Below are 27,697 nucleotides of genomic sequence, written 5' to 3' on the forward strand. Positions count from 1 at the left end.
TCTGTGGTAGGTATTCTCGCGAAACAATCAAGTGTCTTCAAGACGTTTTGTCCTTGGATGAAGAAGTAAGATAGTGCGTTTTCTATTGTGGCCTGTCAGGCCAACTTAATAAGCCAGATCGTTGCAGATAATTCCACAGTAGCATGGCAGCTACCGTAAAACAATGCGAGTATGATCCATGACAGCGTGGTGGAATTTTTCGGATCTCGTTCACGAGTTGATGGAAAGGACTGTGGAGCAGCGTTTGTCGCAGACATTGCATGGCCCCTTTAGGATCAGAAAAGTCTGACCGCTTTTGGGGAGCAGCTCCAATCATGAATTCAAAGACCAAAATTGACTCAGAGTCCGGCAGCTGTCGAACTGGTGCTAAAGGCAACACGTAATTTAATCGGGGTGAAATCAGCTGGGACGACCCCCACACCTGTTGAGCTGGATGGCATTACAGAACCATCTGCCTGTTCCTGGTCGTTATATTTGAGCAGTAATAATATCGCGAGCTGTTGCAGGCCTTTTGGTGGCAAGTCTACTTTCTCCCTAACACAAGGAACAAAGATTCAAATTTCCGTGCCCACCATGCGCAAGCACGGTGAACATGGTCATGGCCATTTTCAGTGTGGCGAAGAGCAGAAATCGCCTGCTAAACGTTTATGTGAATACCACCTATACCCTTTTCCATATGGTATGGGAGGCCACCTAAACGCCACACCTTACACCTAATACCAGCCATATGATCAGTGGGTGACCCGGCTTACCAGTACGGGGCCTTCCCACTAGCGAGACCTAGTGACCAGGGCCCGCACAGCAATCGTGGAGCAGGGTTACCATTACTAGGAAGGCCCAGAACGGTGCGGGTGTCCTTACAATCGGACTCATTTGGCTTTCTTCATCAACACATTGGCTCTTCCTATTGCCTTTCGGCCGTGATATGATGACGTTTATTGTTGACTTTTCTCATCGGCACATTCGATTTTCTCCTTTCCTTTTTCCATTAAAGTTTATTCAATCAATCTACTAATCAACCCGAAAGCTTTTACGAGTGCGATGAGAGATAGCATGAAAAGCTACGTTCTTAGCCCTCCAATTTTAGAAACTCTATGTAGAATCAAACGCTGTGATGCTGTGTTCTCCTCCATAATATAACCAACAGGACGAAATAAAGACTGGGAGAGACAGTAGCTGGGGATTCGCCACTACTCCGTCTTATTTTCATACGTGGCCGAACTGTTCAAAATTGTCTTCGAAGTTGCATAACTGTTATTCGTAATATTTGTTTTTAGGTCACATTAAACTACTTAACATTTCTATCTCCTTTCTCTAATAATTCAACTCCTCAAACCGGTTTGGTACGTGATTTATTTGTACCGGAACTGAATCGGAACGAAATACTTTAACCCGAACCCGCACCTTAGCTGAACCCACCCTTTTTTCGATTCGACACAGAGGTTTAAACGTCACAAAGCACATGCGTCTTATGGTGGAAAAAATTAGCGAGCATAAAAGTGCAATAAAAGCGCAAGAACTCCGGAAGAATGCTCGTATCATCTTCAGCCCTTACTTGGACTCTCAAACATCAGCACGAAAAGAATATTTTGGAGGCACCACCGCATTTTCTTTACTTCTTTTGCATCACACAAAGGCGTAAAGCAACACGTAAGATTTTAAGAGGAGCCTGTGCGATGAAGTTAAGAAATGCTGCAATTCGGTTGCTGAACTTCCGTTGGTGAACTACGTTGCTGAACTACGTTGCTGAAATGCTGAACTTCGACTGTGAAGCTTAACTTTGGCATGGATGCGGATGGACACGGGTTTTAATGGATACCCGATGGAACTTCTGGTATTCGTTGAGGAGGCCGATTTTACAATCTTTTGCGCCCTCCAAAGCGTCAACATATTCCTTGTGACGACGTGTTCCCCGGTCGAGTGTTTCTTTACTGTGATTTGGTGTGTGAAAAAGTGGCTTCGTTTGACGATGTCCGACGACCCCCTGTCTGGACGCGGCATGCTTTCGCTGCATTATGAAAAAATTACACGCAGGACCGAAGAGCGGTCACAATGACAACTTTGCGTATGGAAGCAATATGCTTGAATAAAAAAAAAACTGTGCCTTCAATCGTTTTGCTAAATAAAATGTTGCCATTATGTAGCTATGTCGTTTCTTGTTTTAAGGTATGAACGTTAAGAAATACTGAAACTTGATGATGATGATGTCCTCAAAGATTTTGGCACTTACCCATAAGGGGGCGATTGGCTAGTGCAAATCGGTTGTTGAAACACGTGGGGACCTCATAATACTTAATTATCTCCGGAAAGAGGCCGTAAAAAAACTTAGTTATGAATAAAACCCGAATTACCCATTAATTAGCATCCTTCAGCAATTCAAACGACCTGAAGCCGAAAGAAAATTTTGAATGCAATTCTATGTATACCTTTTTGCAAACCCCAAATTTGATGCGGCAATAGATAATATATGTGGAATCAAAAAAGTCAACCCCAAACGCTCTATTGGGTCCTTCAAAAGCAGTTGTTTAGCTATAGAGAAACGGCGGCAGTCGAGAAAAAAATGTTCGATTGTTTCAGGGACCTGGCACCGCACTCATAGTTCCGTAGGTGAAAATCCTGATCTGAACGGATAGAAATTAAGCCTTGGAACCCTGCAGCGCAGCTCGGTGAAGGTCACCTCGCATTGCCGAGAACCAATAAAATGAACATTCCACCCGAACTTTAAATGTTGATACTTTTCAATTGATAAAAGTGAGTCAATGTGTAGCGTGTAAATGCCAATATCGTCGTAGTCTTAATGATGCAAAAAGAGGCAGATTAGGTATACCGATTTGAATGGGAGCTGTGACAGCGAGATTAGCTAAAAGGCCCGCTAGCTCGTTGCCCCTGATGTCCGTATGGCCAGGGACCCAAGACAAGCGCACCTCCTCCAAGTGCCTAGGAACAAAAAATAATAGTGTGGGGTATAATGGAGAGTCGGAATAGGAAGTTAATGCCGATATAACTGCCATCGAATCGGATATTATGATGGTTTTTGATACATGCTGTGGGTCTTTGCATAGAGTGAGAGCTATTGCTAAAAATTCTGCCATACAAATGGGTGTGTAATCCGGGATTCGTAACGAATAACTCCAATCTAGATATTGTGAAAAAATACCAATTCCAGATTTCTCGCCATGTTTAGATGCATCAGTATAGATCACAGAAGAAGCAGGATACTTGGATAAAGATTCATTTAAAATAGCAGCTAATAGAGAGCGTGGGAAAAGTTTTGCATCCGAAGGGAAGGGGTTTTGAAAGAAAAAAATCAGTCTCTCGCTCAATTGCGGCTACCGGAATAACTTCATATAGCTTAACAGAAATACAATCCAGGCTTGTTTGAACGAATAGCACTGTGGGGGAGGGGGGGGGGATACGTTTAGGCCACGAAGATGTAAAAAATAATCTCGGATTACAAATAAATACAGGCTCGGTAGCTCCAGAGGGGCTTCGTACATGCGGAGGTAAGTTTGCACCGTCAACAAGAGAAGTCGGACCCATAGTTCAGGAACGCGTGCCTCTAAGTACAGAACTCGGTTCGATACGAACCGGGGGAAGCCAAGGCAAAATCGAAGAATGCGTCTCTCCAACAGGTATAGCGGTCGCAGTTTGTAGATAGGACAACTGCAAAATAAGACGCACCCAAACTCCATGACTGGCCGGACGTAGGCTCGGTACAACAGCAAAAGTGTGTCCCGGCGCATTCCTGCTCGTTTCCCACATAGTCTTTTCATGCGACCAAATGCTCTCTCCGCTTTTGTGACCGATGTGTTAATATGTGCCTTCCAATCAAGAGCAGACGTGTATGTAACACCAAGATATTTCAGCGAATCCACCTGCGGGATGACTTGATTTTTGTAAGCGAGAGAAATTGAAACTGTTCCTGCAACCGGGAAGACAAGTAGAGCACTGTGCCACACATTTAACGTTAAATAAATGCTGTCAAGCCATGTCTCCAACAGAGACAAATAGGCCTGGAAACGGTCATATAGCGAATGAATGTCGACTGCGGCCGCTAAGAACGCTATATCGTCCGCATAAACGTAGGTTGTTACACCTGGGAGTAGAGCAATGTCACTCATAAGGATGTTAAAAAGGAAGGGCGGTAAAACCGATCCTTGAGGTATACCTCTCGTTTGTGGAAATCTTCCTGAAAATAGCCTTCCGTTCGCAGTAAGCGTTAAGACCAGAGAATAGCTTTCTTCCTTTTCTAGGTCATATCAGGGAACCGTAGAATTCGCCTATACTTTTACGCCCCCTTCCCCCCATTTCCAGCACGGTTCAATGGGTTTACCCCCCTCAACACAAAATATCTCCAACGCCAATGCCCAGGATCGGCTCTGCTCAATTCCCTCATGGAACACTGGAACACAGAACGTTCATCCGTTTCTAGTAGTAAGTTCATTGAAAGGGCATTTATCCTGTGCATTTTCAGGTGAAAACAACATCATGAATACTGCATCTTCTAGTACGAAGAACTTAGTATTTTTTGTTGCTAGTAGAACTTGAATCAAACCCCAGCGAATCTGTTTAGTGCTTAATTACGTAGTTGACTCAGCAATAGAAACAACGTCGGTTAGAAATAACCCCATCCCGCCCTCCTTTCGTATTTTGTATTTTCGGGTACAAAATCTTCTGGTACACTATGACCTGCTGCTTAACTGCTTTACGTTGCGCAAATTAAACTATGAGATTGCTATAAGAAATAAGAGTGAAGAAGGATCAGATAGCTATAAGTGATAAGAGTGAATATATTGCGGAAACCAGATTTGCAGCCTTAACCGAAATTGATAACACTCCGGCCATCATGGCAAGTATGGCGTGAATTCCGTTTATGACAAAAAACATTGAAAGCAGTCCCCTCCCATGACGGAAATTTCTTGATCGTGTGACATTACAGGGTCGTGGCGGTGCCACCAGTCACTTTACCTGTGTTTCTCAATGGTACCGGGAAATGGACAGAACCGCGGTGGTTACGGGACCACTTGAAGGAACATCTTGCCGTCCGTCGGTTTAAGCAACCAAAAGTTAGCTTTTAATGCCCATTGTAGTGACGTGTTATTTGTATTTTGGCTGGTGACGACGTCTCACCCTCATTTTCTCACAAATTATTACTTATCATACACCGTTTACTCATCAATAACATTTCAGAAGCGGTTCTTCGTCTCTGAAGCCTTGTGCAGAAAGAAAACGAGAGATGCGTTGCCGCCGGCATCTATTGTTATGTCGGTGGAGAAGCTCTAAGAATGTGGCTCGAATGTCCTTGCCCAGCGGGAAGACGAGTTATCTTTACTGTCCCATTATCATTCCGGACCCGTCTGTTTGGCTTTGCGCCCTCCGTTGCTTTTGGGACAACTGCTCGGGGCAAATCCGGCGGCCGGACGAACTTGTTCCTGAACCAATGCTTGCTTTCGGCGCTAAAATTGCTTTCTTTTTTAGGCCCCAACAGAATCAGATTCGGTGGCGTTGGGTAAACACCGGCGGACCCGGCATCTCACGTCGACGAACTTCCGCTCGAGCGTCTTTACTGTTGTCATCCGGAGGGCATGTGGTCAGGTCACTTTCGGTACGCACTCGTACTTTTTTTTTTTTGTTTTTGCCTTTCGAGAACGTTACAACGGCTTTGTGACGTTATGTTTCCCTTCAGGTCTTTCTCCTCTTCTAGCTTTACTGTACGAAAGCTTTTATTGCCAAGAACGTCAGCGTGAGCCAACATAAAAAAATTTTCAGTATTACTTGCCAACCCCAAAGCAGGTCCATACGTAATAATCCGTCCAGGCGTCCCATTTTGTTCTCGTAGTTTCGCCGCCTGCTGTGACGCAGTCTAGCGATAAATAGAATTCTCACTTGCATAGTGAGCTGGGATTCAACTCTGGATTCTCATAAAGTTATAAACGGTCCTTCGTGGAGGAGGATACTGATGGGAGTGTTATCATAGACCCGGCTACTTTCCTCTTTTCATAAGGCTTGTATAGCTTGCATGTACGATTACGATGAAGACCTGGGACTTACGGAACCTAGTGAGGATCTTATCATCACTAACGGCCAGTGAAGTTGAGTGTTAATCAGCTCTATGGAGTGGGCTGAAGCTTCTCCGTGGATTTCAGGGCTACGGCGGTATCCTTCCTTGCTCCTTGAATGAACAAATTACCAAAATTAAAAGAAATTCTGCTCCAGAGATTCTGCCAAATACAAACAACTGAAAACAAAGCATTTTGCTTGGGAGATAATAAAAAGCATTTTGCTTGGGAGGAGGAAACAAAGGGATCCGTCCGAACAAAGGGATTGTCGCTAAACTTCCTGTACCTGTTTTGTTATTTTTTATTTTCTTAAGCAAATATTTCTTCAGCAATAATTTTTTCGCCGCTTTAATAGTACGTAGGTTGACAGTGTCTTAAAACTTCAATACGAAGTTTTAATACGAAAGGGGGCGCAGAATTTGCGAATCTTTGCACAGAATTCCTGTACAAAGCTCCGTAAGGAGCATTCACACAAACTCTAATGATCACGGCTTCTTAAAGTTAGAATGCCAACCGCAACCCCAACAACCATTAAAGTAAATGTATTTACGGTTAATCAATTCAGTCAGTCTACTGTTTGTCGCTCTTGCCCTCCCTTCAAATCGGCAGGCTTTTTTCCCCGACACAAAGTATGGACTCCTATATATATAGTCCGAAACGATAAAAACTCACACAGAGCGCGAAAAAAAAGGTTAGTAGAGACAACCTTATATATATATATATATATATATATATAGTTGAGAAATTGGTAGACGCACGATTAGAAACAAAAACAGTGGTTTACTGACGTTTAGACTGGAGGACCAGTCTTCATCTTGAGCGAAGACTGGTCCTCTAGTCTTCACTGTCTTCACTGGAGGACCAGTCTTCAAGATTAAGACCGGTCCTCCAGTCGAAACGTCAGTAAACCACTGCTTTTGTTTTTAATCGTGCGTCTACCGGTCTCTCAACTATTTCTTCTGGCTCCTCGAGAAGTTTCTTTTACTTTTACTGCTTACCTATATATATAAGGAACAATAAAACTTGCATGATGACAGAGAACACAAAAAAAGAAAACTTCGAAGAAGCTAGCAACAACGATTGTTGCCAACGTTTCAGCAAAGAGACTTGCCTGTCGGAGGCAAGTCTCTTTGCTGAAACGTTGGCAACAATCGTGGTCGCTAGCTTGTTCGAAGTTTTTTTTTTCTTGAATATATATATATATATATATATATATATATATATATATCCATATCCCATGTATATCCCACGAACCTGCTATCCTTCCACCCCGACCAACGGACACACTACACGAAAAAAACGTTCACCGTCGGTCCTTTAGTCCACCGCTCCATAACTTCACGCAAGGCTGGATGCTGACGGCGCAGCGTTGATAAAGATTTTCGTATAGGCTGTAAGATCCCTCTGCCCCTACTCACTAAAAAAACCCTCAGGTAACCTCTCTAACCCTGGCATTATGATGCAGTTATTGGTCTCTCTACGTAAAGTGCTATTTTCTGTATTGTTGTAAATTTTCTTTCCTCATCTGGCAGCAATATATGTTGACATTTATCGCCCTGGCACTGCGCCATCGTGCGGCTTTCTCTTATAGATTGGGGCTGATTCTCGTCCATGACTAAAAGATACTGGCCGACTAGCACGTCTGAAAAAAATTGTTGCTCCTGCCTCAGGTTAGTCTCAAGAAGCGCCACCACGCGGTCTCATAAAGTTCGCGCAGACCAGCTTTCCGCTGTCGGGTGCGTGGGTGCGGCTCCAAATCACAGAGCACAAACAAACAAGCAGTTCAGTCTCTGGCGTGCGCGCGGACTGGGGCACGTGTCTGCAGCGGCTCCAGATTTATGGTCGCTCCACACCATTCCACTCCGCGACGGCACAGACGCCGCCGCGGCGTGCAAATCACATCAGGGAATGCGTCGCGACTCAGCCATTTCCCCGCGACGTTTGCGGAAAAACAATACTGAGACAAGAAGGCGCTGTCGCAGTGCCGGCATCTGGCGCAAGTCGGCTATCGTCTTACCTTGTAATTGGTCGACGCTATGAGGGTATCGCTCCGAAATAACTCTGGAGTCTGCTAATGAACCGGCGCGCAGCGTAAAAATGAGCAACATTCCAGGAAGCCTTGTTAGTTGCAGGGTTTCGGTTATGAGGACCACGTTCCACTGCCATTTGGTGACCCCATTTCGCTCCTCCTCTCCTTTTCATTACATCTTCTCCCTAATAACGTTTTTGCCCAATCTCATTTCTCGTTACCTTAATGCAGCGCGTGCTGGGAAAGTCTAGCTTGATTTTTATTCCTTCCACCAGGCTCCATCTTAACACGCAGAACAGCCATCTTGAGAGCCTAATGATAAGGCAGCTGACCACACGATTATTCGGGTTCTATTAGCACATTCAGTGCAGTACGCGATATCCTGTCGCCTGCTCAGAGTTCTTCGTTCCTTCCTAACGACAAGATGCTTCGAAATGAGCGCCTTTTGCAGCTTGAGGTCTTCGCTACTGGCTCCTATGTTTACGTTTTGCTATATTCAGGTTTTGTGGGAGCTCCCGTGAAATATGTAACCTAAACGAGTCTAACGTACGACCAAAGCTCTGCTGACTTCCCTAAAATGCACAGGACTGGAGCAGTGTCTAAAATTAACTTTATGCAATCATGCGGAGCATCGTCATCATCGCCATCACGTCTTTCATTTTTAGTAGTCATGTTTTAAACCATCTGGCGTAGCAAGCCAGACGTCCTTGCACGAGTGACATCACCGGTATCATTAAAAATCGTTCTTTCTCTCTGTCTCTCTCGCTCGCTGGTTCGTTCACTTAGCTACTCAATTTCACTGCGAAATCACCTGTAACCTGCCTCGGCTGATTTCGCGCGAATGGGTTAAATCATCTTTATGAAACCTTATTCGTAAAGCTTCCTGTTTAACCAACGTAGCCACCGCCGCCGATTCCGCCGTTGACTCACGCTTGTTTCGCCGGTTGGGGAAGGACAGGCTGGTGTTCTATCGGATATACTTAATCAACAGTTTTGAAAGGGTGAAATACCCTGCACCAGACAGAACTTTAAGTGACAATCGGGGACATGGCGTGTGCTCCAGACCAACACGTGACCCCCGCAGATTACAGCCGTTGTTACGCAGGACTGTATACAGCCGAATGCAAAATTTGTAGAGGCAGAGCGCACATCAAGCACATGGTTAGGTCCTGCCCAATCAAAAAGTAGGCAGTTCAAGCAGAAGGGACGCCTGTCAGCTCCGATTCCTAAGTGCAAGTCCAACTGGTCCGGATCGCTGAAGAATCTGCCGGGGTCCAAGCACTCCTGGTTGACGCCTCATGGGGGGAAGAAGATCGAATGGATCGCCTACCCGCTCTTTCAACTCGACCCCATCCCTGGCACGAAATGAACTTTCTCTCTCTCTCTGTCTCTCGTGAAGCCTGCTGCACCTCCCAGTTTATAACTTGCTTCCGCTAAGATTCAGGCACAGCTAAGGGAGGGGTGACATGGAATTGACGGTAAGCCTAACATCACGCTTTAAGGTTTAACGTCGTCAATCATCACCAGCACTTCGATGTAGAATGGATATAACGCTGCTTGGTAGTGGAAACATGGAGGTTACATTGGGCCATGGAGGTTACTTAAAGTGAACTCTAAATATCTAGCGCTAGGACTAACGTCCCACCTTGAGATCAACCAGTTTGCAGGAATAACTACAGAAGTACCAACTAGGCGACTAGCGAAGCACGTTTCCGCTAATGCCGCTAACAAGGGTCACTGACCAAGCCTCTCGGCCGTGGTAACTAAGAGCGCCGAAAGGAAAATAATTGTGTTAATAATGAGGAAGCGTGGTCGCCCCACAGGAGACGTGCTGTAGAAGGCCATTTGGAGAAGGTTGCGCCACTGTGTGACTGCATAAATAGAGCATGCTTCCCTCCACGCGATACCTGTTCATCTCGTTTCATCGGTGGGGTGCATACGGCGAGGGACTGCCAACCGTCTGCATTAACAGAGTCTGTGAAACGTAATCACCCACGACCATGCCGTGCTGACGAGCAGCAACGGCGGCACAGAGAAAAGAGCCCGAACCAACTGTCAGCTTGGCGTTGAGAGACGCCATCACGAAGAAAACCCAGAGCGCAGCAGCGGAGATGGTGGGATGGGAGACGCTACTGCGAAGAACTGCGAGGCGTCTGCCTGAACAGCAGCCGTGAAATAACTGCGGTCGTACGGCGCTGCCCGACAAATGGCGCGCAAGCAGTGCCATATGAAGTGCAAGGTGAATCAAACACGCCACTACGTCATCCCTACTACAAGGTAGCGACGCACATTACACCGGCATATCCATTCCGCAATTCAGCCCTAATTCTTTCGCATTCACTAAGTCATAAGGAATGCAGAGGTGTCCTAGAATCTTTTTATGGGCGAGCCTCCTGGCGCTTAGGCTCTAATTGATTGATTAATCTCGTAAATGCCTGCTGCATGGCTCAGAATGCATCAAGGTTATACATCCCTGCAGGTATGTATTATTCTTCCCCGCTTATGGGTGACTGTCGGCTGTAGGCCAGCTGAGACCGAAAGTTCAGAGCACTAAGCACGCCTAGAAGACTAACTTTCTGTTTGCTACGAACATACTACGCTAACGTTTAAATTTGGTTAAGGCTAAAAGGCGCCCGCAAGGTTGTCCTTGCGCTGAACAAAGTTCACGTGTATGTACAGCGTCCCGATGCTAGTAGTTGGGAAAAATTGTTAACCGATTTTATTATCTGCGCACGGATGATGAAATCATACGAGCAGCAGTGGAGTCCGCAGGAGCATAAATTGACATGGAAAAGCAACGCCGCGAAGCAACCGATACTGAACCTTGGCACGTCGTATTTACTTTAGAAACTTTCCCGCTCCTACGCGGCCACACGCTCGTCTACCAGGTCACTACCACACTTCTAAACCCCATGTCAATGACTTCAGTCGATCGCTCTGTTGGGAAAGCTTTGTCATCCAGGACTCCTTCCAGCAACACCTGACGAAACGGCGTCTACTGATACTCTACACAAAATCAACTGCGCAAACAATCAGGCCATGGCCAAGAGTAGTTCAGAGGAGGGAAAAATAGTTCAGAGGAGTAAGAAAAATGCAAAAGCAAGAGACCATTACGCAACCGAGCCGTATTGACCTCCTGCGCAACGCTCTTCGAGAATACGAACTTCGAAAGCGTGCACACAGAGAGGTGACTTTGTTAGCTATGTTTTTGACAGCAGCTTTTCCAAAGGCCGTTTCTTCTTTTTAGCTTGCCTAACCCCGCTTTGTCTTCCTAGTCCCAGCGTTTTCCTTACCTCTAAGCCTACTTCGATGTACTCAGCAAGGCGTTTCCCAACAGCCATCTTTGTTCGTCTTTGCTCTGGCGTTCTCACTTTCTGGTCGGCGAGTGCTTCTACTGTTGGCTGCCTTTGTATACCAATGAACTCAACTGCCACTTCGGTATACAAAAACGTTTTACCATTCTACGCCCGTCGATTACTCAGTGCTAGCTCCATCAACTCTTTTCTGCCGCCTCCTTTGTGCTCGGTGTTCTCATGTTCAGCGCGAACTTGTGTTTATTCTTCGTATTGTCAACCCTGCAGCCCCGATGCGTCCACCTTCACTTCCGCGTATCCTGAATCCCCGCGGAGGCGTTCCCAGCACGCGTAGCATGTCTGAAAGGGTAAACATATGTAAACCTACAAGCCCCTTGTAAGAGGTACCATCAATCCATATGCCCTTTCTATGAAGTATCATAAACTCCCGACATGTAATTGCCTCTAACTCACTTCGCGTTTTCATGCCGTCCTCTCCTCCTCTCCGCTCTGCTGTCTTACGCCAGTACCAGCGCCGGCGTGAGGAGCTTTTCCCTGTCCCCGAGAGGCCGCCCTAGGCCACTAAACCGCCGGCGCTGGCTAAGCATGGCCCGACAAGTGTTGACGCTTACGTTCGTCTTCCTTGTCGTGTTTAGGTCATGCGGGGAGAGTAGAGTGAGAAAGTGCGCATTCCGCGAAAAACCCGATTGCTGCGCGCTTGCCGCGTTTGGTCAGCCGGCCAGCCTTCCGGTGTCTGGCCGGCGGACCGCACGACAAACCCTACGCCAGGACCGAAAGGGAATAAAAAAGCACGGCGCTGGCCGGCAAAAGGATTAGGTTCTCGAGAGACCTGCCCCGAGGAAAACCGTCCTAAGCTGAACTGCAGGCACTGCCTGATAGACCGGGTCGCTCTTGTTCGCCTTTATCCTTGAGGTGTACAGGGCTGCTCAGCAACACCCGCCTTTAAGGAGGCCCCAGCGCAGGAGCCATTAATGAGTCTCAAGCCGTTACTTGATGCTGTTGTCAGCGAAGTTGCTCAAAAGTGTTCAGCGAGTTTTCTGCACTGCCACTAAAATGTCATCAACAGTCTATTTCTTTTGAATAAGTGAATGAAATGAGATTTGGGGCCTTCTTGCAGCACCGGGTACTAATTACTCCTATCTGAAACCAAGATTCAGACAGTATAGAACAGATAAGTCTTCTATAAAAGCACCTGAATCCGTTTAAGCACAATGTTCAAGTTCAAACACAAAGACCATGGAGTCGAAGGGGAGAGAAAGGGCATATTAGTGTACCTCTACAGCAGACATCCTGAGATGGTACCGCCACAACAGGCAGCGACTCCATGCCCCACACCCGCAACTAACGCGCCGCGAAGGCGTGCTATACCGCCAGCTACAGACGGACTCGATCCTGACACCCGTGCTCGCCAGATACATCTGCCCAACGCTATACAACACCGACTGTTGCATCATCTGCAAGACTGCCCCCGCTACGACAGCGCACATTCTCACCGATTGCACTCACCTACAAACACACTCTGAAGCACAAGAATTGCCACCAAAAGTGCGAGAAGCCATCACCTCTTCGGACTATACAACACACAACTCCAGGCCGTCCGGCAGGTGGAGGAAGCCCTGACCCGACAGCGGGAAGGACCTGCGCCACGATCGGGGCCGACCCCCACGGCCTAATTCACTCTGCCGGACACGCAATAAAGTTTCTCTCTCTCTCTCGACGTTTTAGGATAGAAAGTAGCAATGACAACAGGGCATAGGAGCAGTGAAAATACCTAACAAAAAACATAGCGGTGACTTAAACTTAACCGAGTTAACAAAAAGTTTCTGAGATAACAATATCCGCAATATAAACTGAAAGCAGATAAGTCTGCTGTAAAAAAAGACTTGTTATACCAAGTGAAAAAGCTGCTTCAAAACCTATTTTTCCATCGGTGCAAGGAGCTACTTTCGTATATTAACCTAATTTGGTCCATTTGTTTTCTAAAAAAACAACCTTGCAGGCATAAGCCTTGCTTTTGTGCCGATGTTTTGGTGGTGTTCATTACGACACGTCGAATTCAAAGGATAATCTGAATAAAGCAGCTTGGTGTATGTGCAGCAGTTGTAGTTATTTTTGTACATGTCGCAGTTGTATACAATTTGAGTAGAAATATCAGTGTATAGAGTGCGTAAAATTCTATCCCTCGAAGCGTCAATTCGGGCATAGCTTCTGCTACTAGCATGAACATGGAGGCTCCTTGGTAAACTAGATATGAAATGCCTTCATCGCGTGCGAAAAATAAAAGCGTTTCACTCCATTCTTCAGGGGGTTTAGCCCTATTCGCGGCGGCTTCTTCACAGTGTTTTTTACTCCCATACGGAAAGTCGGCAACGCTCAAATGGGACCTCATTGTTGGGTCATTAAATTATATATCTACGTCAAGTTTGTGTTTTGTTTTAGCGGTATTTTAGAAACAAGCAAAATAAGACACACGCAAGCTGTGCAAGGTAAGCTTGGTTTTGACTATTGATATCGCTTAGGTCATACCTTTTGTCAAGGGTTCAACAAATGTTTGTCTGGTTAGGCATTCTATGATGAAACACTAAGGCAGTCACTAATCTATTAAAAAAACTTAAAGACATTCAGAATTGTCTGCCAAAAGCCAGTTTAACTTAATTGACTTGCTCGGTGTCTGAATTACTCTTTCTGCAGATGGTCGTTTTACGTACAGAAGCTCTACGTGTGTTAAGACGCGTCGTTGAGGTCTACGGAATATTTCAATCTACCAGGGTATCTTTAACGTGCGCCGAAATGACGTACACAAGAAATGATGTACACAAGATCGCCAATATCAGAAGAATATCGAGCGCCTAAGCTGTGTTTTTAATCACGCACCTACGGCTATCTGACGATCGATGAGGGATGGGATTGAACCACGTAACTGAAGGGGTAGACGACGCCCGTCGAACGACCCGTTCGCGATGCGTACAAACCTTTTGTGCGTATTCTTCCCTGTAGTGGGTAGAGAAGGGTGCAAACGCCTCACTTGGAGGAAAAGAGCACGCTCTTCTCCGAAACCGAAAGAGCGCCTTCCAACCACTTGCCGTGTCCAGCCAGAATCATCATCACGGATTTTTAGTACATATAAAATTTAGCGTATCTACTTATACCCCTAATGTTCCCCTTTTATTCTGTTGCCGAGTAACATGCACCGTCAATGGTTAATGCTACTGTATTCGAAATCTGCTAACGTGTACCACATTGGCCAACCACATGAGAAATCAAAATAACAAGTCCAGCGTGTGACACCTCGGTCACTAAAGTCTGCTTTTTGTATAGTGCTCTTCAGTAAAACATACTATATCTGCTGTGGTAGCTGCTATACTTTATAAATTATTCCGTATAAAACATGCATGCAATGGTGCAAGCATGCATACTGTATTACAAAACAATTTCATTTTGGCACTACTAACCGAGTTATGCTTGTACTCGTGAAAGCAACAGAAAAAAAAATACCGAGAACTATGACCAGTGAGACATATACAAATCAAATCCTCACACATTCAACACCACTCAGTGCTTTCCTGATGCAAAGCTAACATAAAGATATAGCAGAGTGGGAAATCGGACCCAGTACGATGCGCGGTACGCGATTGCGCACCTGCCCGTGAGCACAGCTGGTCTCGCCCTTTTTGCGCATGCGCAGTGATGCCAGTCACATACAGGTCTTTGGAGCAAAGCAGCCTTTTCGGATTACAGTGCGACGGCAGAGTCCAAGTTCTCACGCGGGGCTGTTGCACCGTCAAGCGTAGAAAAGCAGTGTCTGAGATTAGAGGAACGTGACTGTACGCTGCCCCGGAGAATTAAGAGGAAAGCCTGAAGAAACGGAGCAGCCTTCATTTTTTAAGCCTGATGAACGTATGTGTGCGCTGTTCTGGGGTTTGGAGCTCAAGGTAGTTATTGCGTTATCGACTTATCTTTTTTTTATTTTACCATCTTCAAAGAGTTGGGCAACGGTCAAATCGGGATTTTCCTCGCTGAAAGGGGCGCTTACAAGAACGCCTGAGAAGCAACAAAATTATTTCAAAAACCTTAACGAAGAACTGATCGTTATTGAAAGTTCCTTGATCAGTTGAGAACTCTTCGACAATAAATTTTACTACTCAGCTCACGGTTTTGCGGGTTTCGACACTTTTACTTACAAGAGGTAAAGCGAAACAAAGAAATGACTGAGGAGTGAGTGAGTTAGCGAGTGACTGAGTGAGTTAGAGAAATCAAAATTTGGGTCTTACTCATCGGTACAACACACACTACATTAGGTGCCCTGGGCAATTTACCCTCTTTCCCACTAGATAGAAAAGTCGGCGCTTTTGGGAAAGGGCCCCAGACCGCGAGGAGCGTTGGCGGCTAGCGCACGCTATTGGGCCACAACAACTTCATATTGAAACCTTCAATTCCACGTCTTGAAAGCTTCACTTTGGCGCATTGTTGGCGGGCATGAGGTTTCCGTCCCCTGCAATTTTCTGTCGTATCACCTCCAGGAAAACGACAGCAAGCAGTCCGTTGGCTCCAATAAGGCCCTCGTTTCCGCTGATGATCTTGGTAGAGCGGACAACCTGCAGCCATTCTTCGGCACGGTTGGCCCTGCTCACTCAAAATCACTTGTAAATTTGTTTTGGAATCACCATTCACCATTCGCTTTAACGTTGACTCATTGCTGAGAAACGCATCTGAGCTCAAAATCAAACTCAAAGCGAGCGCAAAACTCAGAACTCACTCGGTTTCACATCTCAAAATGAACTCTGAACTCTAAATGAATTCAGAACTCAATGAACTCAAAACTCAACCTTAACTCAGAACTCCAATGGACTCAGAAGTTCTCAGTTTTGAGTTTTGAGTCCATTTTGAGTTTTGAACCCGAGTGAGTTCTGAGTTCATCTAATTTCTGAGTCCATCTGAGTTATGAGTTCATTTTGAGTTTTTCATTCGTGTGAGTCCTTAGTTCATTTTGAGTTCCGAGCCCGAGTGAGTTCTGACTATCAGATCTTACTCAGGCTCAGAAATCAAAATGGACTCCCAACTCATACGGGCTTAGATGAACTCAGAATTCATATGGATTCTATAGACCATGGACCATAGAGGACCATGGTCCATATGGATCATATGGACCATGAAGAGAAAATACAAGCTTGGCTTATTAAAGAGACTGATTTGTCCCGACAGCACTGATACCAATTGTATCCGAAACTTCAAACAAATAATGCAGACATCAATGAAAATAAAAGAAGCTGTCGTAGCTTTTCGGCCCTGTCGGGCGATTTCCCTATGACGTCACAGAATCTTGTCTCTGGGATTGGCGGCCGTCAACCTAAGCCAGCGCAAAGAAGGATGACTTGGCCGTTGCAGTAAGGCCGTTAGTTCTATTTTATCGTATCCCTTAAATTCTAAAGGGCAGTTATCACCCCGATTACCACGCTTCCAATGCTGGTCCGTGTTAGGTCACTCCTGGAGTCCAAATACGTCACTGTAGCTGAAAATTTTATATTCTATCAGCATTTCTTGCGTTCTTTCGGTTAAAAAATGCCTTTCGTAGCTGCAGTGGGGCTGAGTGAGTTACCAAAGGCTATTTCGTTCAAATGGAGCATAGTTCTATTTTGTCTTCATGCTATGTGCCCAAGGCATTGCGCCCATCTCGTGGCTTCATGTCGTCACTGCATATGATCCTTACATCCCGCAGAGGCCATCCAGCTGCTACCGAAGCAGCTGCATGAGGGACACGAAACATTGTCGAAACCTGAGCTTCACCGCATCCGTTGATAAGGAAACTCTCCCCGACTACACTCCAGTGAAAGGTGCGTGCCCTCTTCAAATGTGTATGGCTGTGTTACTAGTATTGGAGATATTGCAAAACGCCGCTGATACGGTGATCACCATAAAAACTGGCGTCCTCAATCAAAGTACCACCAAGTACCACTACTACAGTACCATTACTATAGTACCACCACCAAAGTACCATCACGGGAGCTTTAAAAGAAACCAACAAGTTTTACAGCCGCGTTACAGGCCTTAAGTACCTTGTGCGCCCACGAAACAAAATCAACAAGTGCTAGTCTTTTCGGCCTCACCTACGATGGTGCTGGGGTCGAAGCAGTTTTGCCAGACCGACCCCGTTGTAGGATAATTTTGCAACATCATCCTCATTTGGGCGTCTGTTAACGACGAATAAGAAAGGTATTCAATCTACGAGAAAAGGAGCGTAAAGTGAAGTTAAAGATTTGCTGTGTACTCACCGCAAATATGTCTCGACACAAGCAGGGTGGCTGCTTTCAGTTTCTGAGAGAGAAAAATCAACGTCCGTGATTTGTCAAACTCGCTTCCAAAAGGAAGTCGCCTAGAAAGAACTTTCTGTTCAAATCTTTTAAACTGCCTGAGACGCAGTCGTTGCGCATAGGACGCAATATCCTCGCTGTCACGATGAAAAATGGCATAACATTCGTTTCTTTGCCGTGAAACCCTATTGCGTCCGGCCCAGTGACAGCGCGTGAACAGCCAATAGCTTAGGGCGTGGATGATTCGGTGTAATTAGACTACGAAACTTGAGATAGAGCCCTGAATTTATGCCAGACGCCGAAAAATAGGAAACCAAAAAAAATCAATATGGCATGAGTGAAGCGAGGACCCCTCGCGCGACATTAACGACTTGTAAATTCGGTACACTTCTATGTTTTGTTCATCGCTCTCGAACAATATGTGGGCGCATGAATGACAAAGAATAAAGCTATTTTCGTTCCCAGATAAGTACAGGCCCGGCACTCAGGTCGCACGTTGCCCCTGAACCACGTTAGACACCAAACCACACCGATTTTCAAAACAAAAAACAAAACAAAAAGCAAATAAAGAACAAGACTGCGTTCATTCCAGGTAGGAGAGCAATTTACGGTGAAAAAAATCGCAAGTATAGAGAAAAAACTGTTTGATTCCTTTATCATAGGTATCAGTAAAACACGAAAGTGAAATGTGCAGCGAAATGTGCAGCTGAGCATGATCTGCGGGTCGGCGGCTGTCTTGTGGGTGTACTTGACGAGCGACGTCCTGCTGGCGGGTCGCTTCAGCAAAGGTGTGCTGGCGTAATTTCTGTGACGGGTCCAAATGCGGCCAAATGCGGCCAATATTGGACGCGGAAGTTCAAGTGGTCAAGAATTTATAAAATATCTTTTTTTTCCTGTGGTAAAGGCATAGGAATGACAAATGTAAAGCAATTCCTCGTTTCGTGCAATTTTTTTGTTTGATTAAAAATATTATTTTCAAGTAAAAAAAGTTTTGCTTACTCCAAAACGTTCGCAAGCGCGTGAATATATATAGTTTGCAGGCTTTTTTTTTTGTCTTTTTGCATTGAGAAAAATGGCGGATATTACTGCCTATGCGGTTAGTTTAAACATGTGATGGCGACGGTGGTACCGAGCGCTGGCTTAGCAGAGAAACCACGGGTGAACGCATCCCTGCGCCCGGCGGAGCGCCCTGCAAGTCGCCGGAGAAGCGCGAGCTTCACGGGACAGGTTCCCCAACCTCCGTCACAGGCCACTCGTAACTTCTTTCGGCGACTCTCCGCCAGGTGCAAACTTCGTCTGCTCGGTGGTACTTTGAAAGGCGGTACCTAGCGCTCTCTGTGATTACGAAGCTAAGGATTTCGCCATGGTGATTTTAAGAGCATATACTACTTATTTGGACAAAGAAAAATTTGAGTTCAGTTGGCCTTGAAGACATCTTGTTTCGGTGCAAGTGGGCTGGGTTAGGTTCCGGGAGGTTAGGTTGAGCCGTTTAAGTTATAATAAGTTAGGTCATGTTTGAGAAGGTTGGTTTGGTTTGGTTAGGGCATGTTACGGTAGGCCACATCAGGTTACTTCTGGCCCTCACTTTTGTTACTGGTGAAGGTGTACCGTGAGAATGACAAAACGCTAGCTTTCAAGAGAAATGTCACGAGTTTTTTTATGTCAATGAGAGGCGAGTGCCGCATTATTGCGACTAGCTAGTTCTCTCAGCGGCGGCAGAATAGAAACTACTACATATAAGTATGCCTACGTAACGGTTCGCTCAATTATCTGTTAAATTCTCTCTGTTGTTGCTCGTTGATGCATTTCCCTGTGTGTGTGTGCGCACGACATAAGACATGACGGACTTTGCCGTTTTCTGTGCCTCATGCATTTAGCGCCCTAGTAGGCGCAGCTCTGATTTACTCTCCCGGCGTTTCACCTCTCATCTTCACACTGAGACTGACGCACAATTCAGGTTGCTAAGACCGCTTCCTCCACCGCTTCCTTTCCTCCCAGGCTCTCGAGGGCCGTCGCACTCACCCAGAGATGCAGGGCTGTCGCCGTGATTGCGCCTTTCGGCGAAGCCATGAGAGGCTGCTCGGAGGCGACGAGCCAGGCGGAAAAGCCGGCGAAGACGCTGCAGCAAATCCGCTGCGGAGCAACGAATCCGAGTTGGGCGGGGAACGGCTGCTACCGAGACGCGAACGGAAGCAGCCGGGCCAACGTAACGAGGGTGCCACGACGATGCTCCTCAAGCCGCGCGTGAGGCTGAGCCCAAGTGACGATTATGATGACAGCCTCGGACAAGCACACCTACACAAAAAATTATGATGATGATGATGATGATGTCCTCAAAGATTTTGGCACGTACCCACAATGGGGGATTGGCCAGGGCTAAATCGGGTATCGAAATACGTGGGGACCTCAAAATAGTGAATTATTTCCGGAAAGAGACCGTAAAAGAAAACTTAGTTATGAATAAAGCCCGAATTACCCATTAATTAGCACTCTTCAGCAATTCAAACGACCTGAAGCAGAAGGAAAAATTTGAATGCAATTATATATATCCCTTTTTGCAAACCCCAAATTTGATGCGCCAAAACATAATATAAGTGGAATCAAAAAAGTCAACCCCAAACGCTCAATTCGGTCCTTCAAAAGCAGTTGTCTAGCTGTCGAGAAACGGCGGCAGTCGAGAAAAAAATCTTCGATTGTTTCAGGGACCCGGAACCGCACACATAGTTCCGTAGGTGAAGGTCCTGATCTGAACAGATAGAAATTAAGCCTTGGAATCCTGCATCGCAGCTCGGTGAAGGTCACCTCGCATTGCCGAGAACCACAAAAATGAACATTCCACCCGAACTTTAAATGTTGATACTCTTCAAATGACAAAAGTGAGTCTGAACGAGTAGCGTCTACATGCAAATATCGTCTTAATCTTGAAGATGCAAAAAGAGCCGGATTAGGTATTCCGATTTGAATAGGAGCTGTGACAGCGAGATTAGCTAAAAGGTCCGCCAGCTGGTTGCCCCTGATGTCCGTATGGCCAGGGACCCAGGACAAGCGTACCTCCTTAACGTGCTAAGGAACAAAAAATAACAGTGTGCGGTACAATGGAGAGTCGGAAGAGGAAGTTAAGGAAGATATAACTGACATCGAATTGGATAGTATTATGACTTCTGATACATGCTGCGGTACTTTACATAGAGCGAGAGCTATTGCTAAAAATTATACCATAAAAATGGGTGTCTAGTCCCGGATTCGTAGCGAATAACTGAAGCGATTCCGAAAAAATACCTATTCCTGCTTTCTCGCCTTTTTGAGATGCATCAGTGTAAATCACAGAAAAAGCAGGATACTTCGATAGATATTCATTTAAAAGAGCGGTTAATAGATAGCGTGGGAGAAGTTTTTCAGCCGAATGGAAGGGGTTCTGAAAGAAAAACTCAGTTTCTCGCTCAATTGTGGCTACCGGAATAACTTCATATAGCTTAACAGAAAATACAATCCAGGCATGTTTGAACGAATAGCACTTGGGGGGAAATATGTTTAGGCCACGGACATGTAAAAAATAAACTCGGATCACACATAAATACAGGCTTTGCAGCTCCAGAGGGGGCTTCGTACATGCGGAGGTAAGTTTTAACCAACAGCAAGAGAAATCGGACCCTGAGTTCAGGAACGCGTGCCTCGGTTCGAGACGAACCGGGGGAGGCCAAGGCAAAATCGAAGAATGCGCCTCTCCAACAGGTATAAATGAAATCTACTCCCTGCTTCACGACTTTATTTCGGCAAACGGAAGGCCGCTTTGCTAAGACTCTTTCCATTATGTCTCACACGCACTTGCAGGGTGAATCCGATTATTTTACCTCTGTCTTTCACTTGTATTCTTAGCAGGGTATTTCTTTACTAAACAGCCGTTCTCAAGCCCTGGCCAGTAACCCCTCTCTGGGTATGAACAATACATTAAAATGAAGCAAAAAAACGATCCAAGAAATATGTCAAGTGGCCGATCCCCTCATATGGGCACGTGCCAAACACTTCAAGGACACCGTCGTCGTCATCATCAATGATGGCAACAACAACAACCCACAAAAGGTGACCTACCGAGATTGTGAGTGATATCAGCAACCGTTTTTTCCGTGTTTTCAGTGCGATGGTAATTCTAAAGAGGATTTTATTTTATTTTCATCTTTCTCTGGCGGGCCAGCGTTGGGAACAAAAAAATAAAATTATATAGTGACGTCACACTCCGTGAACACGAGTTGCGCACAGGCGTGTCGAGTGTTGTGTACATGTTTTGACTAGACGGCTCCGCTGCGCCAACCACGGCATGGTGTGCGAAAGCAGCCCACATGCCTGCTTGTGAGGCGTTGGCCAATGCACCGCTGTGGGTATTTGCTATACTCTCTGTATGTGCAACTCTTTGCGAGGCCTCGGAGCCGCAGAGCAGGGGCACAACTTTCTCGTGGTCGACCTTCGTAGTGTTCGTGCCGCAGACAATTAATTGATTCTTTCATTGATTGCTTCGTGCATGCCTCTGTGGCGTCTGTAGCAACGCGTGCTGCAGCAACAGACGTTCCTGTTAATTTCAAAGCGTTGTTCGATATGGAGCGCGAACAACAGCAACAACTGCCCAGTATGCGTTTACGCCTAACGTTTTGACCCTACCGGGTTAACCAGTACCTACAGCTCGGAGCGAGAGAGATGCGAACTTGTGGGAATATTGAAGAAGAAAGATTGTTCGTGAAGTATTTGTATTTTTTTGTACTTCATACACCGCCCAACACTAGAATTTAAGCTATCAAAATTATTAGTATTTGTTCCCAGATGGCGAGCACCGCACTCACCACAGAATAGCCCCCAGAAGCAGTGCTGCAGCACTGCTTCTCGGTGCTTAGGGGAAAAACTATACAAATAGCCTCCTCATGAGGAGGCTATAGTTTTTTCCCTAAGCCCGGGAGAAGACTTTTTGGTGGCACTTGTGTTTGATTACAACGGTTATTTAACAACGTTGTATTCATGGGCGTCCTCTTTGCCACAATTATCATCATGTTTCAACGCGAAGTTTTTTATGCCTCCCTGATTGGATGTGGAAGTGTTTGGAAGGGTAAGGTGTAGTGACCACCGTATGGTAAGATCCCCAGTTAGGCTATATTTGAAGAGGGACCGTAGCAAGCTAGTACGAAAGAAGCCGATCAATGACCTAACAGTAAGACGTAAAGTTGGAGAATTGAGGATCGCGCTGCAGAACTGATATTCAGCTCTTACTGAGGAAGCAGATGTTTACGATACTGGAAGCCAGCGACAATCTTACACGCATTGTCACGAAGTGTGCAGTAGAAGTCGGGGGCAGGATGACTATACAGGATACTGGTAAACGTTCCCAGGAGACGAAAGATCTAATTAGGAAACGGAAAAGCATGACAATCTCCACCCCATTTGACAGAATAGAAATAGCGGAGCTTTCTAAGTTACTCAATAAGCGTAGGACAGCTGACATACAGAAGTATAATATGGAGAGGATCGAATATGCTGTAAAGAACGGAGGCAGCCTGAAAGCAGTGAAGACACGTCTAGGCGTGGGGAAAAATCAGGTGTATGCACTTAAAGATAAGCAAGGCAATGTCATCACAAATATGGATAAAATAGTCACAGTGGCCGAGGAGTTCTATAAGGATCTGTACAATAGCCAGAACATACAGGATAATGCCGAAGGAGAACGTAGTTCGGAGGAGATAGACATCCCACCAGTAATGACAGAAGAAGTAAGGAAGGCTTTGAAAGAAATGAAAGGGGGCAAAGCACCTGTGGACATCACATAACAGCAGACCTCTTGAAGGATGGCGGCCAAATCGTACTAGTAAAGCTGGCAAACATGTACACGCAATGCCTAATGACCACGGGTGTACCGGAATCTTGGAAGAACGCGAACATCATCCTAATCCATAAGAAAGGTGACATGAAGGACTTAAAAAATTACAAGCCGATCAGCTTACTGGCAGTCGTCTACAAGGTACTTCCCAAGGTAATCACTAACAGAATCTCTACCACCTTAGATTTCAGTCAACCTAGAGAACAAGCAGAGTTTTGTAAGGGCTATTCAACGATGGACCATGTTTACACGATCAATCAGGTGATAGAGAAGTGCGCTGAGTATACTGAACCCCTATATATAGCCTTCATAGATTATGAGAAAGCCTTTGACTCGGTCGAAACCCTAGCAGTCATTCAGGAATTACGGAACCAGGGGGTAGATGAGCATTATGTAAGAATACTAGAGGATATCTACAGTGGGTCCACAGCTACCATTATCCTCCATAAGGAGAGCAGTGAAATACCTATAAGGAAGGGTGTCAGACAAGGAGATACAATCTCTCCAATGTTATTCACAGCATGCTTACAAGAAGTATTCAGAACGTTGGATTGGGAACAGGTGAGAGTAAGGGTTAATGGAGAATACCTCGGTAACCTCAGATTTGCTGATGACGTTGCCTTGTTAAGTAACTCGGGGACGAACTGCAAAGCATGCTTACCGCATTAGACAAACAGAGTAGAACAGTAGGCCTGAAAATTAATATGGGGAAAACTAATGTAATGAGCAATAACCTCGGGACAGCACAGAGGTTTGAGCTAGGTGGCGAGGCAGTGTAAGTGGTAAGTGGATATATCTACTTACGCGGACATGCCCGTTTGCCGACGTTTACCGGCATGCCCTGTAGATTGCTAACGCAGTAAAAAACACTCAACGAAGAGAGTAAACGCGACACAACTGCGCAAATACTGCTCAAGCTAAAAGGTGCGGACCAAGGAAAACCACGTGAACATCTGACGCACGAACCTTTTAAGGTGACGCCACAAGCACGTGCATAACCAGCAGCCGATCGCGGGGACACTGCTAGCCGCCAAAACGCAGCACGTACAGCACGAAGGAGGAAAGGGAGAAAGAGGTTATAAAACGAAAATCTCACCACTTATTCAGTCTGGACACAACAACCATCTGCCGCGCCGGGTAACCTTCAGTGACGTTTACAATTCTGCCGCGCCGGGTAACCTTCAGTGACGTTTACAATCTGTCTAGCTTACCGCACTGGACAAACAGAGTACAACCGTGGGCCTGAAAATGAATATGCAGAAAACAAAAGTATGATCGATAACCTCGGGACAGCACAGCGGTTTGAGATAGGTGGCGAGGCAGTGGAAGTGGTAAGCGAATATATCTACTTAGGCCAAGTTGTGGCCCCGGGGTCCCAAACACGAGGCAGAGATAATTAGAAGGATAAGAATGGGGTGGAGTGAATTCGGCAGGCATTCTGAGATAATGAATGGCAGTCTACCATTGTCCCTGAAGATTAAAGTGTATGACAGCGGCATCTTACCGGTACTCACCTACGGGGCAGAAACGTGGAGGCTTACTAAAAGGGTTCAACTTAAATTGAGGACGACTCACTGAGGAGGAGGAGGAGGAGTGAAACTTTATTTTTGATCAGAATAAAAGAGAGTTAGGGCATGTGGCCCTCCGCACAGGTGCAGTCCCTATTCCGGGACCCCATTGGTCAAGGCCGCCACTCTCGCCCGTCGAACTAGAGCCCTTTGAGACTCCAGCCCCGAGCAATTGAGCAGGGCTGCCTCCCATGCCTCTCTGGTAGGGGAAGGGTTGGGGGATAACGCAGGGTTGCGCTGGCATGCCCACACCATGTGGAAGGTGTCGGACACCTCCCCACAGTGCAGACACCGCCCATCGGTTTTAGGGTCGAAATGCTTTGCTACTGCAGGGCACATAAATGTGTTCGTCTGCAGGCGCCGCAGTATTCGCTCATCGGCCTTGCTCAGACCCTTTGCAGGGGCTGGGTAAAGCCGGCGGTTATCGCAGTAATGTTTTACGATTTCTCTAAACCGCAGAAGTGGTTTGCTAATCTTCGACCCGGGAGAGCATGGGTGTGGCGCCCGGTGTGTAAGCGCTCGGGCAGCCGCGTGCGCGGCCTCGTTACCTCTCAGACCCTGATGCCCCGCAGACCACACAATTTCTTTAGGTGCGGGGTCTACGAACCGCACCACTCGTTTTAAAATTCTGTAGGCCAAGGGTGGTACCGTGCCCGCTAAATAGCTTTCACAGGCTCGGCGAGAGTCCGTGATTATTGTCCTTGACTTCGGGTCCGAGGCGGCGAGCGCTATGGCAATCGCCTCGGCTTGCGTGGAGTTAGGAGCCCGGTAGGAGAGCCCATCGACTTGCTGGTCCCTGCCAGCGGCAGTAAAGAACCCTAGAGGCGACGGTCCTGCCACATCAACGTAGAACACACCTGGCCCATTTCCGTATTTTCTTTCCAGGGTCTTAGCGCGTGCTTCCCTCCTGCCTTCGTGAGTGTGCTTTTCCATGTTACGCGGAAATGGATGCACCCAGAGCCTGTGCCGCCACAACTCTGGGAGTTTGCACGTCTCCTCTGGGATGCACTCATGTTTGATTTGTAGGTGATTAAGCAAGTGGCGCCCGGACGCCGTTTGTGCGAGTCTAGTGTACTGATTTGTGAGATGAGCCTCTTTCAGCTCTTGATACGAATTGAGCACTCCCAGCGCCGATAACCTGGTGTTGGAGGTAGCCACCGGGAGGTCAAGGGCTCGTTTTGTGGCCTTCCTAATGATGACGTCAATGCTGTTCTCGTGTTGTTTGTTCGTACGGAGGTAGGGTACGGAGAAGAGGATCCTACTGGTTACAAAGGCATGGGCGAGCCGGAGTGCATCCCTGCCCCGTAACCCGCCGCGCTTGTTGGATACGCGTTGTATCATCCGTCCGACCTGTTCCCCTGTTCGCTTCAGTTTGGCAATGGTGGTCTCTGGACTAAGTTTGTTGTGAATAAGCAGGCCCAGGATCCTAATTTCTTCCACTTCTCTGATAGAACCACCTGTTAAAGAGATGCAAAGCCTCGTGCTCTCTTTAGGATTGGGTTTAATGTGCAAAAGTTCCGATTTTGTTGGGGTACATTGGAGGCCGCAGTCATTAGCATAGCTTTCGACAATGCTGGCAGCCCTTTGCAGGCGGTCCTCCATTTCCCCAAGGCTGCCTTCTGTGCTCCAGATTGTTATGTCATCGGCGTAAAGGGCATGTTGTATACCCTCTACCCGAGCTAATTTGTGCGGCAGCTGCATCATAGCGATGTTAAAGAGTAGCGGCGATAGGACCGCTCCTTCTGGAGTACCCCTTGTACCCATGTAATATGGACCGTGCTCCTCATCCTCGATCCTCAGGAATGCTTGACGTTTGGAGAGGAAATCTCTGACGTACGCGAAGGCTTTCTGACCACAATCCGTTCTACTTAAGTTTTCTAGTATGCTGCTGTGCCGGACGTTGTCAAATGCCCCCTTGAGATCTAGGGCAAGGATGGCTTTATCGTTTTGTCGCATTGTAGTTGGCCGAATTACGTCGCGGTGTAGCTGGAGAAGGACGTCCTGTGCTGACATATGTGGGCGGAACCCGAACATAGTGTCAGCAAAGAGGCCCGTGGACTCAATGTGTGGAGAGAGACGATCCCGGACCATCGCCTCCATGAGCTTACCCGCGCATGAGGTGAGCGAAATTGGCCTCAGATTATCAATATTAACAATTTTTCCTGCTTTGGGTATAAAGGTGACCAAGGAGGTCTTCCATTCTGGGGGGAGTGGGCGGCCGTCCCAGATTTGATTTATGTAATCTAACAGTTGCAAGTAGGCCGAGTCCGAGAGGTTCGCCAATAGTTGGACTGTTATACGGTCTCTTCCTGGGGCCGTACCTCGGCGCATCTTAGCTAAAGCTGCCCGAAGATCTTGTAGTGTAAAGGGGGCATCCATGTCGGGGTTCTGCTTGCCTGCGTATTGATACTCAGGTCCATTGGGGTCTTCCGTGCGGCAGAGATATCTGTCACATAGAGTATCCGCGAGTTGGGTCGTCGTACCTTGGTACCCGTGTAGGGCTCTTCGGAGTTGACGCTGTGTTTCCCCTCTCGTCTGAGTTGGGTCAATGAGACTGCGAAA

At 46.6% G+C, this 27,697-nt stretch overlaps 1 protein-coding gene across 2 annotated transcripts in view; it reads left to right on the forward strand.

The window, feature by feature from the left end:
* LOC144144838 (uncharacterized) overlaps nucleotides 1-21,941 on the forward strand; it is a 195,156-nt gene extending 173,215 nt beyond the window's left edge. The window contains exons 2-4 of one of the 2 annotated variants that reach the window (XR_013317349.1): nucleotides 15,923-16,045; nucleotides 17,119-17,233; nucleotides 19,709-21,941. Coding sequence is in view for 1 of the 2 variants with exons in the window: in XM_077676342.1 (XP_077532468.1) it covers nucleotides 19,709-19,958 (250 nt within the window). In the remaining variant the exon portion in view is untranslated. The remainder of the gene's footprint in view (nucleotides 1-15,922; nucleotides 16,046-17,118; nucleotides 17,234-19,708) is intronic. The other variant, XM_077676342.1, reaches the window with a different exon arrangement.
* The last annotated feature ends 5,756 nt before the right edge of the window (nucleotides 21,942-27,697 follow it).

The sequence above is a fragment of the Haemaphysalis longicornis genome, unplaced genomic scaffold (assembly GCF_048455015.1).
Source record: "Haemaphysalis longicornis isolate Haplotype H1 unplaced genomic scaffold, Haemaphysalis longicornis Haplotype H1 scaffold_7, whole genome shotgun sequence".
NCBI lineage: Eukaryota > Metazoa > Arthropoda > Arachnida > Ixodida > Ixodidae > Haemaphysalis > Haemaphysalis longicornis.